Genomic DNA, 15,677 nt, shown 5'->3' with positions numbered 1-15,677 from the left:
ATGTTTTTCTGACGGACCGAGCGTTTCTGAAACAGCCAGGGTTTGCTTCTCAGAGCCCATTCTGGCATTTGAACAGAAAACTGCCTCATCCTTTGAGTCTCTCTACGCTGATAGGCAGGTAGCCACGCTCCAAAAAACAAAGCAGCTTCCTCGGGCTATTGCGACGCTAAACCGGAAGATGCGAGTCTGCCCGCCCCCGCCCCCCGAGGTACCTGGAGGCCCGGGGAGGAGAGAGTGCGCGCAGGGGAAGAACAGCCGTGGGCTGGCAGGGAGAGGCACACCTGCATTGTGGACGGCAGAGCCGAGCAGAGAAAGGATGAGCAGACAGAGGAGGACAGTTACTGAGCTTATACGGCGGGCCAAGCACTATGCACCTTACAGACATCATCTTATGTATCACTAAGTCCACCTTATAAGGGGGGTTCACGCCAGCTTTCGGACAGGAAGCACTGACCCAGCTACTGGAGGACCTCCTGGGAAGGGATCCGTCCTACAGGCAGAATGACAGTTCCCAAGTTAATTTGAGGGCAGTGGGGCGAGGGTCAATGTGTAAAAGTATTTTCATGCTCAGCAGAATATGTTTTATTATATTATCTCCACACTCAAGCCTTCATGGCCTGCGGTGCATAAAATCTGAGAGGCTATGTTGCTATCATCTCTAGGGGACAAAAAAGACCAAAAGTGTCTCTGCCACAGTGTCACTGCTGTGGGGCAGGTGGCAGGTCTAGCCATGAAAACAGTGGCACCTTCAGGGTCTTGAACATTAGGTTCTAGTGCCCAAGCCCTTAGAGGTACTGGCCACCAGCTGCCACTCAGGTCACTAGCTCCTGCAATGTGGCCATACTGTGTGCCAGAGCTTGGAATAGTATAGACTAGTAAATGTGAACAGCGAGTACTAGTAAATGGTTAACAACTAGCACTGGAGAGGGGGCAGTAGGAGAAGAAGGGAACTAATCTGTAACATTTGCCAATTTCTGTGGTGTAAATACTCTCACCATAGCCAGTTGCAAGCTACTAAGGAGACATCACCGAACACAAAGATGGGGAAGACATGTAGTAGCAGACGGTTAGATAGTATTTCTGCCATAGATGCAGTAGACACAACCTCGAGAACACAGATGATGGTAAAGGGTAGCAAAATAACTAGGAGGTGATAAATTCTGACTATATATTACCTTTGTTTTTAACGGAACTTATTTAATTGTAAGTTTATGTAACCAGTTCTAATAATGGCTGTGTTTAACTCTTCAGCAAAATCTCTTAAAAATTTTAACCATTGGCTCTCACAAGCTGGGAGGGGAGAAAACGTGGGCATCGCATGGTGTCCTGGAGGTCAAGTTCACAGGACGAGAAGATGCTTTCGGGGCGTCTAGCATCATCTGGGCAGAAGTCCATAGGAGCAGAAATGATCACGGAGAGGGTGCGGGCCGAGCCTGGCAGGTGCCACTGCGCGTCTGCGTCAGTCCTGCTTTCCGTCATGGGGTCCCCCGAAGCAACTACACTCCCATCCAAGTGTTAGCCCTAAGAGCCTTTACCTCTACAGATGCAGCCGGGCAGGATGCAGTGGTACCTCGGTGCTCGTCGTTCGTTCATTCTGGAACTGGTGGCGCATGTCGAAACCGACGAGTACCAAATGAATTTGTCAGGCGACGAGGGATGAAGCATTTTCTCCCGTGGGATGGTGTGTTGACTCACACCAGTTCTAGCCAGTGCGACATGTTCCGAGCGAGCACCAGGCGCGGAAATATTCTCGTCAAAATGCGACGAGTACAGGGTTTGACAAGTTCTGAAGCCGACGAGTACCGAGGTGTGACTCTACTTCTATCACATGCAGGGCTCCTGGGAACAGGAAACTCTTCTCCCCGCTCCTAACCAGTATGAAGCTAAGACATGTCCCCCTCTTTCCCTAGGAATGCCAGGTTGGGTCCTGAAGAACCACCCCTCTGCTCAGCCCATTCCCCCCATGCCTGGGATGAGACAAGGCACAGGCACATTCCAGGAGGCCTCCCAAAACACGGGCGGTGATTACAGCTTTCTGCCTACGCCCGGGAGCAGAGGCTGCCCCGAGGTGTCCAGCTGGGAGAGGCAGCCAGGGTCCAGATCTCATTTGCCTGAGCACGTTTGGCCGTGGAGCAGCCGGAGTCCCAGAAAGCAAGGGTTACACACGGATCTGTGCAATGACACAGCACGAGCACAATTAATTGTTGTCAAAGCTTTTGGCTGGCTGCGTTCGCCTCTTATGCAGGAGAACAAAACTGCCATAACGGTGACAACTTTATTCAACATTGGTGCAATTACCAAGCCTAAAAAGGGAAATTAAGGGGAGATTTTTCTCAGGAGGGCTGAGCTCTATTACCCGTGTCTCCTGTCTGGGACAGTGCCTCCAGGATGGAGGGCAGAAAGGAAAGAGGCTAAGATTCATTGAACGTTGCCACTTGTTACTAGGAGAGGCGCCTTACCGTTTTATTCAACACAACCCTCCCTTTAACTCTGTGGATGGCGGGGGAGCAGGGTGGAGCGCTGCGGACCGAGGTTAGCTGAGCGGCCCTGAACGCTTACTTTAATTATCACAAGCACACTCAAAGGGCAGATATCATTACCCCCATCTTGGAGCTGGGGGAGCTGAGTCTCAGAAAGGCTTAGCTTGCACAAGATCCCACAGCGCCAATCCTTCCGATTACACACCGCACGGAGGTGCCTGCTGTGAAGCATGGGAGGTACACAGAGCACACTTCTGGGCAGCCGCATGCCTGCTGCTCTCTCTCCCCGTTGCTCTTCTTCCTCACGTCCCTTTGCCCTCCCGGGACCATCCCGCCCTTTCAGGAGTTCAAAAGGGGTCAAGGCCTGGAGTTGAAAAGCCTTTGGTTGGAGTCTAGGCTCTGGGACTCACAAGTAACTGTGGCCTAGGCTCATTTGTTTAACCTCTATAAGCTTTAGGATTTGACTATAAATTGGGGGCAGAGATAGTTCTGACTTCATCACACTGTCGTGGGGACTGAATGAGAATAGGCGTGTCATGTGCTGTACACAGGGCTCGGCCCACGGCTAATAGCCGACCGCAGTGGTTATGGTGATTGGTCAAGAACGGGGCATTAATAGAGGTCTCAGGTCCCAGCCTGACCTCCATGCAGGGAGCAAGGCATCGGGAGGGCAGCTGGGTCCAGGGACCTCCCCTCCTTCCCCACATGGCTGGTGACGTCCCTCCCGAAGGAGGACCTTGCCCTGGATGGGCACAGGGCACAGTAAGAGCGACAAGGACAGCTCGCCCCTACGAGGAGTTAGGCAGTGCTTACTGTGGGCAGGGCCCTCTTCTAAGTTCTTTGCAAGTATGATGTCATCTCCTCTTTCTAACAAGTCAGTGCAGTGGGTGCCATTATTCACTGTACTTGGCCAAGTGACAAGGCAGCTTCAGTGACGTGCCCCGCGTCCTGCTCTGACTCTCCGGGCATGACCACGCCAGGCCTACGTTCTGCCTCCCTCAGGGAAAAGGAGCCAGGTCACCAACACCGTATTGTCTGTGCCCCCGAGAAACTCTCTCCTTGATGCCCAGGCTTGTGCTTGGCAGGGAGAGCCTCCGTCACCGAAGGGCGCCCCTCCCTGTGTGACCCACCCGCAGGGCCATGGCGCCTGCCTCCCTCACCTCCCTCCCCGTGGCCGTGTCTGTGCAATAAGCAGCGAGGGACAGCTATAGGAGCAGAGGAGATGGCGCGAGAAGCGGCAGACCGAGGTGTAAGTGTCACCCCTGGGCAGCAGTGGGCCTCTGCAAGTGACCACTTCACAGGGTTTCCTCACCTAGAAAGGAGGCACTGTTGACCTCACGGTATTGTTCAGAGGCTCAGACAAAAGCATGGGAAGTACAGAGAATACTGCATTGATGGCCACTGGTAGAATTGGCCACTTCGTTGCAGCACTGGGCTTCCATCTGGACCTCCCAGACAGGCCTCCCAGGGAAGCCGCACCTACCCTGAGCCTCCGTGGTTTCTGCGTCTGCGCATCTGTAAAGCAGGGGCGAGACTATCCTGCTTTGCAGACCCGTTGGGAGGGCAGGGTGAGGTCACGGTGAAGGCTTAGCACAGCGCCCAGCACACAGCATGGGCCTCGCCAATGGTGCCCGTTACTCTTTCTAAAGCCTTGCCCGAGGACATCAGAGACAGAGAGAGAGAGGAACAGCGACGTGAAAGAGAGACATCTGTCAGGTGCCTCACGCACGTGGCCCAGCAGGGGGTCAAAGCCGCAACCCAGGCATGTGCCCTGACCGGAAATCAAACCTGCAACTTCTTGATGCATGGGATGATGCTTCGACCAACGGAGCCACCCAGCCAGGGCACTCCACCCATTACTCTTCCTCTTACTTTTATTCTTATCAACATGATTAGCTCCCCTAGGAATTGAAAACAGCCTCAAACTCCCAACAAAACACTTGGGTTATTTTTTCCCTAGCACAACTTGTAGGAGGAAAACATTGGATGTTTCTCTTTCAGAAACATAAGAACTGCCTGAGAGGCACTTGCAGCTTTTAAAGCTTTCAAAGGACCACCTTACAAAAGAACCTCCTACAATAAAGCAAGTGTGCGGCTGGCACGTGAAGGAAAAGAAAATCAGGCACTTTTGCTCTACTTTAACAATCTTTTCTCAAAAGGTTAATGTTACTAATCAAACCTTTAAAGGACCCTAAGCTACTTTGCCAGCTTTCAGGAGTGATGGAAAGGGCATGGGGTTGTTAAAGTCTTGTGATTTGGCTTCAAAGGCAGGTCTGTGACTGCTGTGTGACTATAGGTAAGTCACTTACCCTCTCTGGGCTTCAGCTGCCTCACTTAGAAAATGAGAAAAAGAATAGTATCAGCTTTGTAGGATTGTGAGGGGGGTCAAATGAGAAGATGTGAAAGCAATGTGTAAAATGGTAAGCACTGTGAAAATGCGAATTGCTATTATTCACTGTTAAGAGAAATATCTAATTTACTGCTCGGTCACAGTAAACAGAGTATCTCTGGAAGCTGGTATGTCTGTATCCTCCTTTTTTATAAGTTTGAATTTCCATCCCTATTTTAATGTTCTTTCTTTGGTGTCTGCTACTATAAGCTACTTCAAATCTTTCTGAAAGGAGCAAAGTATTGGGTTGGCCAAAAAGTCCATGTGTTTTTTTCCGTAAAATAAAAGATAAGTTTTTCATTTTCACCAATAACTTTATTGATTTGGATATTTTGAGTATGTCAGTTATCTCCTGCATGGTATAACATTGATTGTTCTCAATTAATGTCTCAATTTGATCGTTATCAACTTCAACTGGCCTACCTGACCCATGGAGCATCATCCAGCAAGAAATCTCCAGCACAAAACTTCGCAAACCACTTCTGACACGTTTGATCAATCACAGCACCTTCTCCATACACCGCACAAATCTTTTTCTTTGCATTTCAGTTGCATTTTTACCTTTCTTGAAATAATAAAGCAAATAAGCGAAAAATGTTGCATATTTCCTTCCACCTTCAATATTAAAATGGTTGCACAAAAAATGACCAATTTTGCTAAGGTTTTTTAAATGCACGCTGATATGACAGCTGCCACAATACAATCTAATAAAATTGTTTCGAATGAAGTTAAAGACCACTAACGGTTACTAGAGCCATCTTATGGGAAAAAAACAAATGAACTCTTTGGCCAACCCAATATAAACACAAACTAAACAGCTCCACAATGAGAACGGACCTGGACCTTGTACCCCTCCCTTTCCATTGTATTTGTGAGGTAGTTACGGGGTTAGATTTGCCACCCGCAGCCTGGACACCAGGGTTGTTTCTCTGGGTGAAGGCAATGGCTCTTCCCAGGAGTGGTGTCGAAGACAAGGCCAACCAGCCCTAAAGGTGACTCTCCGTCCCAACCACACTTACCCAGCCAGGACCGTGGGGAGTGGCCAAGGGGAAGCTTGCTTCCAAAAATACCACCTCGAACTCTCTGGTTTTATATCTTCAGCCTAAGAGCAAGAGTCCATATTTTGTTTTCTGTAGAATATTTAGAAGCAAAATGCCTTTTTGAAACTTTGCCTTTTCTACCTACCAGTTTACCAACCACGTGGAGGCGAATCCAGCCCATGACGAGGTTTAAAGGAGACAGCCAGGAAGACGAGACACCCCAGGTGCCACTGCGCTTTACACATAGCACATTACGCGTCACACAAACACCATTCATAAGCCTGAGTCACAGGGTTCAGACGGGAGCTGAGTACATGTATAAATAGCCTGCGTGTGTCAAACAGAAGAAAAGGGGGGCAGTTCGGGGAATAAAGTCAGCAATCATTGTGCCCAATCTGAGCATCATAAAAATCTCAGCCTTTTTTGTATTTACAACCTTCTAGCACAACTCCTACTCAAAAAGGAGAGAATGTCACATGGAAAAGTCTAAATAAGCGAACATCTTCACGTTGAACTAAACAGTACGGATGATGCAGCATCATAAAATAAAGCTGTAATTATGTTGTCTCGTTACATCTTAGCTGCCGAATGCCCCCAGCTCTGAGCAGCTGCCCCAGCACTTTCTGGCCTCAGAACTGCCGGGGGTTCCTTAAAAGGCAGTAGCTTTGACTAATGTTGACAACTGTGTGCATTTCCATGACCCGTGATGGCTTCGGGTGGTAACACCGTGAACATTTAGGAAATGGTTTTAAAAATCTTTTTCTTTCTGTGAGTCCTCCTCTCTGGCCCCCGCCCCCACCCCCATATCCATGACTTTGGGCTTAATTCGTTACCAACGTATGGCGCCAACCCAGCTCAAGACGTTGCTGCGCTGGGCTTCCACAAAGCAAGGCATGAACACAGGCATCCCTGAAACCTCACGGCCGCCCACGGCTGAAAGGTGGTGGCCCGCCCTCCAGCCCCTCCCCTGAGGTGAAGGGCGTCACAGCAATTTGGAAGGAACACGAGAGCCTTGGGTGGCCCACGACATCCGGGAGGCCTTCAGTGGGACCCACAGACCCAGCCTTGACTCTGGGTCATTCCATGCCTTGGCAGGCACCTTCCAGACTTCCAGTCCCAACTCCCATGGGGCAGGGAATCAGAGTGAACGTGGGGGGAGTTGTTTGATGAAGTGGATCCAGGAAGCAGCAATTCTTGCTCAGGAGGCCCCCGCTGCTCGGAAGGGGTCTACCACCCGAGTGCGGCGTGAACACTGAAGCCTGGGACACACGGTTGACGCGGCCTCCCAGCTGCCGCCCATCCCAGTTCTGGGTGAGTCGGTGTCGGCCGGGTCTCCTTCTCACACGTCCCCACTCGGGTCCCTTCTCCAGTCGCCAGCATATGTGACTTCTCAGCCTCCGCTCTCTCCCATCCCAGTCTCTGATGATGTGCGTGGTCTTTAAGAGCTCACTAAAGTGTAGATCATGCTGCACGCAAAAAGAAGGGGGAGAGAAGGCATTAGTGGGGGCTGTGGGGGACTCAGGCTGGCTCACAAAAGAGGCACCCGCCAAAGGCCAGCTCCTTGTCATTCCTGTCACTAGCGCATCTCATTGGACTAAACCTTTGTTAGGAGAGCATATTGTGTCTCTTAGATGAAAGATGTGACGCTCTGAGTGCCTATTACGACTCTCATCGGGCTGATTACTGTGGCTGTTAGTCCTCTTTCCCTGACTGCAGGCGGGTCTGGGGGCGGGGGGGGGTGCGGGACAGCTGTGGTGGCGTCTCTGTCCCACCAGCTGCCTCCTGCCCACAGGACAGCTGTGTGCAGGGGCTCCCAGCTCAGGCTGGGAGACATGGCAGTGCAGGCGAATTCTGTAGGACCAGGGCGTGTTTTGCACAAAATACCCACTTTATCACTTGGCAGAAAGAAAAACAGCACCTTTTCACAAGGTAGAGAGGAAAAAGGATAATCTGAGAAAGAAAACCAAAGGAAAAACCTGAAGTGTTTTCCTTCCAACCCCGTCCAGCTGCAAAGCCGCAGCGAGCTCTTCTGCGTGGCTGCAGCCCCGATGCAGGTTTGGAGAACCTGTCAAGGGAGCGCCTCCCACCAGCCCAGCCCCCCCCCCGCCCCCCTGAGGTCGGGAGATGATGGTGAGTGTGCAGCCCCCGTCCTCGCCTGGAGCGGGGTGCACAGCCACCCTATAGTGATACCAAGGGCTTAGTGAGCACCTACTATGTGCAAGGCACTGCAGACACAGAGGTGAATAAAACAGACGAGGCCTCTACCATCAAGAAAACCATAAACACAGCTCTCCATACACGTGGGCCCCCTTCCCTCTCAAAGACAGTGGCCTGGGCTGACAGCCCTGGGCTTTCTACCAGCTCCGGATCTGAAAAGCTGGGAGCTCCTGAAGCAGAAGAACAAGGCCTTTGATGAGCGTCAAAGAGCCCCCATGGGAGAAAGAGGAAGCTTGGCAGCCACCCAGGGTCCCAGTGAGGCCCGAGGAGCAGTTGTTTCCAATTTTGTTTTGGATATAAAGTGATTAACAAATGTCTCATGAAGCAGCGCCAAACTGAACTAAGGGACAGACAGTCCAACAGAATGTCTGGAACACCATCCGTTGTAGAATAATCACACCCAACGCCCCACGCGGCACCCCCACCCCGCAGCGCAGCCCACAGCGCTGCTCTGCTCTGTCTGCAAATGCCTATGCCTTCTTCCCCACAATGCCTTGGGCTCAGCAGTTACCGCAACACAACTGAAATGAGGGAGCTTGACTGGCCTCTGTCCCAACCTGAGCGAAGGTGGACCCCAGGCCAGCGGGCAGGAGCCAGGGGAAGCCTGGTTTGGCTGGCTGTGAGGAAGGCAGTGCTGCCTCTGGGGGCAGGCCGCTCGGTCTAGGCCTCTATCACAGGAGCCATCTGCGAGCCTCAAAGAGCGAGGCTGAGTGTGTTGGGGGAGGGAACCACCTCCACGTTAGCCCAGGAGTCCAGTTGCCAATAGGGTTTGGGCTGCTCTCTGTAGGTTTCCCGAGACAGGACGCAGCCAGAGCGAGCTCTAGTGGCCGGAATGACCAGATTTGGAGTCAGAGGACTTGGGGGAACCCGCTGGCACCTCGGAAATCTCCAGAGAGGCTGCAGAGACCCTCAGGTGCCTTGCAAGTTGAAGCAGGCTATGGCCCAGAACACTCCATCCATCCAGGAGGACGGAAGAGGCCCCCTTGCGCCTCGACCAAGCCTTGACTCCAAGAAGATTCTGGTAGAATAACTGGCTCCCCTCCAAGGCCGGGTTATTCCAGGGGAAGCCGCTCAGGGCCCCTGAGTCTTCTGGACACAGGATGGATGAAAAGGGGAGTGGAGGCAGAACCAAGGAGCACCTCAGGGTGGGGGCCTCACCCCCAGGTGGGCTGCTGAGCCGCCAAATTCTGAATCAGCAGATCTAAGCCCGGGAATGTGCGTTTTAAGAAGCATTCCCTCCTCTCCCCCGACTGTGATGCAGAAGCTCCAAAGACCACACCTGGAGCAAGACTCTTCTAGAGGTTGCCCAAGGCAGGCAGCAGTTCAGAGCTGTCACTGGGGTCAGAGTTGAGATGGACTAACAGCTGCCACACTGTTAGCTGTCACTGGGAAAATTATCTAATCATCCTGGATTCCGTTTCCTCCTCGTGGGCATATGGGCAATGATAGCATTCAGCTCATAAACTGAGCGAAGCATGTGAAGCTCTTAGACAAAAGCCTGGCTCGTTTTTAAACGCTGGACAAAGGCAGCCATTTCCCATCCTGTTCTAGCCCCGCCGGAGCCCTGAGGTAGCCCTGGACTCTAACACCCCACCCTCCTCTTCCTCACCCAGATGCTGTCTGCCAGATGCTGTTCTGGAGACAGCACTGGGATACCTGAGGAGAGCGTGCCCCGCCCCAGGTACCAAGAGGACAGCAAGAGACAGGCGAGACACCGCAGAGACCAAAGGGGAACAGGAAGAAGGAAGAGATGTTTCCAGAAAAGGCACCTTCTGGGGTAGGAAGCAGAAGACAGTCCGTTGGTAGCCACCTGCTCAGCTAGGATTTCTGGGTGAGGGCGTGGCGGGGGGGACACCTGAAGCAGGCCTGCAACGTCAGTGCGTTTTACTTAATTGGAATGGTGTTATGTCGCATCGGGAGAAGGGGAGGTGGAAGCAGTTAATGACGCTCATGCCCCGTGGTGAAGCGTGGCTGCCACCAGGGTCTCTGCGAGGGTCCCAAGAGTGCTTCCACACAGGTGCAGGGGCAAGAAGGGCAAGGCCGGGCCTCAGCGCCACAGGGGGCCTGCGGGCCCACTGCGCAGCTGCGGGCGGCTGTGCCCCGTGGGGCGGTGCGTAGGGACTGTTCTCGCCGAGTGCCCTAAGGGTGCGCAGGTCGGCCGGCAAGGCCTCCAGCAGGACCCCTGTTCCTCACTGCTTCATACAGGAGCCCTTGCTCCCAGCCCAAGTCCCACAGCTGGCGTCATAGGGCAGAGGGTCACAGGCCACCTCCGGACGACCAGGAGACCAGCCTGAAATTGCCCACTGCTTTCTGCAGGAGTCAGACCCCCGGGGCAGGGGGGCGGGGGTGCCAGACTCACCAGTACAGGTAGTAGAAGAAGGAGAGGAGGTAGAAGGCCAGCTTGCACCAGGCCTCCTTCTGACAGTAGCTCAAGGTGTCCGCGGTCATGACTGCCGGTGGGTCGTAGGCCAGCTCGGAGCTGTCGGCCGGACAGTGGAAGTACCTGCAGGGGGAGAGCGCGTGGCATCACTGGACCTGAGGTGCAGGTGGGACATCCAAGCCCCACCACTGCTGGGCTGCCCTCCGGGACGCTCCGCTCAGCAGATGTCTGCCCTCTGCTCGACCCACAGCCCCGGGCCTGCCTTCTAGCAGGTTCCAGGAACTCTCCAGCTACTCAGGTGTCATGGCAATTTCACCCACGCACCAAGCTGCTCCATGGAGGGGAAACGTGGCACATGGTGGCACGTGGTGGCACCTGGGACACAGCCACTCACAGAACAGGTATTTCAGCTCCCTCCTCCTTCCCCTTCACAGGATGGCACTGGCAGGACCTGCCATGCCTCTGTGTTCACAGGAGGTCACAAGCCAGGTCCAAGGACATCTGCTAGCCCATAACTCCCTAGGCCACTCGCCTCTCCTCTTCCCAGGGGCAGATGTCAAAGCCTGTTCGCTGTTGCTGCGGCCTTGTTCCCAGGTGGCCTCATTCAGTGGAGGCAAGGGTGCCAGTGCTCTGCCGCTCAGTGGTCACCAGGCTGACCTTCCTCTGGTCAGTCACCACCCTCTCTGAGCCTCCACGTACCCATCTGTAAAATGGGAGTGGAGCTGCCTACTCTGAAGGCCTACTGCGACGACTATATGAGGGGACAGATGCAACTCATCTGCAAAGACCAGGAACCAAGTAACAGTTCCACAGTTCTACTTTCATTTAAGCAAACAGAGCTGGGGCAGAGAGGGCTCTGTCTGAATGAGAAATGTCACTGGCCCCGGGCCTGTTGGAAGGGAGGGGGTGGGGACAGGTGGGAACGGAAATGGAAAAAGGAGGGCAGCTAAGGGCTCCCGGTTTTAAAAGACCCCTCCCTCCTCATTCCTTTCTCTCTCATTTTCTGAGTGCTCGTACAATGCCAGAGTGCGGCTAGACCCTAACAGGGATTCTAAAAGAAAAGTAAGGAAAGGTCCCTCCTGGCGAGGAGACTGCAGTGGCCCTCACACCGAGGTGACATTCCAAGGATGCTGGCTGCCTCCCTCTTTCTCCCTCTTGAAGGAGCAACAGCCCTAAGGAGCAGCACACACGTCAAAGCCCGGTGAGTGAGCCACAGCTTCGATGGATGGCAGCACACTGTGCCAACGGCCTCGGTTCAACGCCTGTCTCCGGGAGAGGAGCCAGCCTTCTGCGGCGGCATGCCAGGGGACAAGGACACGAACTGCCATCCAGAGGCTCACCCCTGCCTGGCCCTGCTATGTTCTAACTGAGCGACCCCAGGCACTGACACAATAGCCACTGTGTCTCCATGTGTAAAATAGAATAGGAAGCGCTACTCACCCAGGTGTTGAAGCTACTGGGTGAGGAAGGCGAGGAAAGTTCCTGAGCGGGTTTGCAACACACGTCAGCCCCGCAGCGGTTCTGTCTGACATGGCTCTGAGTCCAGGTTTTAGACTCCCATACTTAAAGCAGGACTTTCCTATGTAACTGAAGCATTTTCCTTCCTGCCAAGACCTGCAGCTCCTCTCTGCTCTGGCCAGTGGTGGCATCGCCCGCCCAGGCACCTGGCTCCGAGGCTCCCTCTCCCTCACTTCCTGCCCCCAACTGCTAGCCATGGCCTGTCTGCTTTACCTCCACGTATCCCCTCCTCTCTCCATTCCAAATTGCACTGCCCGGTCCTAGCCTCCACGAGCTCCTGGAATTTCGTTATAACCTCCCAATTGGATTTTGCCCTGAAAAATCAGTTTGGGTAATGCCACTTTGCTCCTCAAAAGCTTCTGAGGGCCATCTGTTCCCCACAGAATAAATGAACTCCAGCCTCCCCATCCAGTCGTTTCAGACCTGCATCCCTGGTCCCCAGCTGCCTGTCCGCCCATCTCTGCTCCCTTCCCCCAGCAGCCCCACCTACTGAACAAGAGCTGTTCCCCAGACACACCAGGTACTCTCCGGCCCCTGAGCCTTGGCATCGGCTGGCCCCTCAACCTGGAATGTGCTTTTCCAGAATTTGCGGTATCACCCTTCCAGTCTAATTTGAATGCTCATTTCTCGAAACTCCTGCGTCTATTCCCTATATATTTGTTAAAGATATATTTCCCCCTACCTCTTGGGTATATATTCCTTGAGGGTAGAGATCACATTTTACACTCATCTTGACACCCCCACAATATCTGGCATGCAGTATGTGTTCCCTACATTTGCCCAATGAAGTAAAGAATACTCGAGATGGGACCAAATACAGACTATAGTTTAGGGTAAAATGATAATGATGAGATGTTTTGGGGGATCATAGTTCTGGGAGCACGGGGTAAAGGGCGGTTAATTTATCTGCACAATTGCATTCTTCACTACTTTTGAATCCCCCTTCCTGCCTCCTATATCCCTAGGGTGACTGTATTTTCCATAAAGCCCAAATCACATGACCCGATGCCCAGCCTTAGCAGGGAATGGAAGAGTTAAAATAGAACTGTCCCAGAAAACCTAGCCCGTCTGGTAGGCATATTTGTGTGTGTGTGTGTGTGTGTGTGTTTAAATTAAGGTACAATTCACATACCAAAAAACCCACCTTTTTTAAATTGCACAATTCAGTGGGTTTTAGCATATTCATAGAGTTGTACGACCACCACCAGTATCGAATTTCAGAACATTGTCCTCACCCTGAAAACAAAACCTGTCCCCCATAGCAGCCACCCCCAGTGCCCTCCCTCCAGCCCCAGGCACCGCCAGTCCTCTTTCTGTCTCTACAGATGTGCACATGTTGGACATTTCACACAAGTGGCCTTTTGTGAGTGGCTTCGTTCACTTGAATTTCTCCCAGGTTCATTCATGTTGTAGCATGTATCAGCACTTCGCTGATTTTTATTGCCAAATCGCATTCCATTGTAAGGATAGACCACATTTTGTTTATCCATTTACCTGTTGACAAACATCTGGGGTGTTTCTACTTGTGGCTATTGTGAATTGCGCTGTAGCTGCTTTTAACACTGGCCTGCAGGGTGGAGACTGGTCAGCAGAGCCTATCAAGGAGCCGTCCTGTATTGGACTTGCTGCCCAAGAGTAGCTTGGGGAGAAGGTGCGGGAGAAAGGTTCTCCCAGAGAAGAGGCGAGAGGAAGACGCTCAGCGCCTGGTCTATTTGGGGAACGTCGTCTCTGGAGGGCAGGCCGCCCCAGCAGGAAAGGGAAGGGACAGACCTGTCCCAGGCAGACTTACCTCCAGAAGTGATAGAAGAGTAGAGGGACATTGAGCCCCAGGGTGAGCCACTCCTGAGCACACAGGAACATGACGCAGAAGAGGCTGTGGATGGAGTACTCGGGCAGCACCAGCTGCAGAGGGGCAGAGAGCCAGGGCTGAGTTAGAGGGAGCCAAGCCGCATTTCGTAACTAAGTGATGCTGTCTTTATTCTCAAACCCAGGGAGGAACACCTTGCATGGACCCCCATCTTAGAATTCGCAGGCAGTAGCCCTGGAATCCATCGAATAAAAGGGCCATCGGCCCAGTGTCAGCGACCTGAACGAGTGGACCGGGGCACAGCCCTTCGGCCGCAACCAGCTGGTGGGAGGGGGTGTGCCCCATCGCTTCTCCTCACAGGACATGGCAGCCATGCTGGGCAACATCACTGGGGTCGGCCAAGGCTCCGCCCTGCCTCCCCTGCCAGGGAGGGAGCGCACGCACGTTCTGGGAGCGGGGCATGCCGGCCCCTGGAGGCAGTGGCTGTGACCTCTGCCGCGCACCACGTCCCTTTTCTAAATCACTGGTTCCAGCTGCCCAGGCAGAGACAGTTGGCAGGGTTGGCGCCGGCCCCCGGCCTGAGCCATCCGTGGAGGCACCCTCCCCGTCTCCACCTGCGGTGGCGAATCTCTGACCTACTACAGCGTGGATCTCGGGTTCCACTGTCAGTCACCACTGCTTCTCCCCTCTCCAGGGCCTGATTTACAGTGGAAGCTGTGACCTCCGGGGCAGGGAGGATTCGTCACTGTCACCACGCTGAGGAAAACTGCCTGAAGGAAGCCAGCCTGTTGCGGGGGGCGGGGCGGGGTGGGAAAAGCTGAAGAATCCATCCTGATCTCTGGGTGGCTTCTCCCAATTGCCTCTTATGGTCACTGAACAGGCTCTTCTCAAGTGGGAGGGGCTTGTCCAATTCACTGGGGAGGCTTTGGGGAGGGACGGGGCCCTTATCATACACGCACTGGTTTTGCTGTCCTTGCCGCGGGGGTGTGGGAGGTGCAGGGAACTATTCCTCCCGGACCAACACCAGGCCGGCAGCAGGGCGCTAGTGCTGCCCGCGCGCTCTGCCTGCGGGCTCCCCATCCTTGGGTAGAGCTGAGGGCTGGGCGCAGAACTGATGTGCAGAGAAAGCTGGACCATCTCCTGGACAGTGCAAAGCGTTCCAGCGTCTCTTTCCTCCCCTCGGACAGAGCATAAAACACTTAGGGTGGTGGGTGCCCCAACATCCTAAAACCACAAGTGAAGGCGAGAGGCCCCAGGGTGGCCGGTGACGGACATGGAGCGTGAGCGAGCAAGATGCGGGTTATTTTGAGCTACTGAGATTTGAGAGTTATTTCTTACCATGGCATCATTTAGACTATCTCGTCAGACACAGGGAAAAAGTAAGCCGCCCCTGACCATCCACATCCAGACCTTCCTTCCACGGGCACGGGACATGCTGTGGCAGGGGGTGAATGACCACCAGGCAGGGACAATGCTTGTGTTAGTGGGGACAGCTGGACTAGATGCCCCCTCCCAACCCTGAGCGTACCTGTTATATAAAGACCGCCCCAGAACCCACGAGGCCAACTACAGAAACACTGAGTGAAGCGCTGACCGAGCCGCGTGACGCGGAGCTGGCCCTGGCCCTGGAAAACGCCGGTTGGTTCCGTGGGAGGCGCTGCTGAAAGGCGCCAGTCTCACTCTTCCCCACAACAAACAGGAACTATTTCACACGGGCCGCAGTCTATTGAAGTCTCCTGCCTTTTTATGCTCTGCTTTATAGCGTTATAAATATTCAATAAGTGGTCTCAATATAGGTGTTGTGGGATTGCTGAAAAGACTGCAATTCATTCCAACCAGGGGCTCA

The 15,677-nt window shown here is 53.5% G+C and overlaps 1 protein-coding gene across 1 annotated transcript in view; it reads right to left on the bottom strand.

Moving 5' to 3' along the window:
• Positions 1–6,951: 6,951 nt before the first annotated feature.
• Positions 6,952–15,677, bottom strand: part of CNIH3 (cornichon family AMPA receptor auxiliary protein 3) — a 70,403-nt gene continuing 61,677 nt past the window's right edge. The window contains 3 exon segments of the mRNA XM_054576645.1: positions 6,952–7,375; positions 10,486–10,629; positions 13,814–13,926. Of these exon segments, the coding sequence (XP_054432620.1) occupies positions 7,348–7,375; positions 10,486–10,629; positions 13,814–13,926 (285 nt within the window). The 3' untranslated portion in view covers positions 6,952–7,347.

Source organism: Pteronotus mesoamericanus, unplaced genomic scaffold (genome assembly GCF_021234165.1).
Source record: "Pteronotus mesoamericanus isolate MK-2021 breed Mesoamerican mustached bat unplaced genomic scaffold, CSHL_Meso_final contig_347, whole genome shotgun sequence".
NCBI lineage: Eukaryota > Metazoa > Chordata > Mammalia > Chiroptera > Mormoopidae > Pteronotus > Pteronotus mesoamericanus.
Note: the sequence above shows the minus strand (reverse complement) of the source record. Positions and strands in the feature narration are given on the sequence as shown.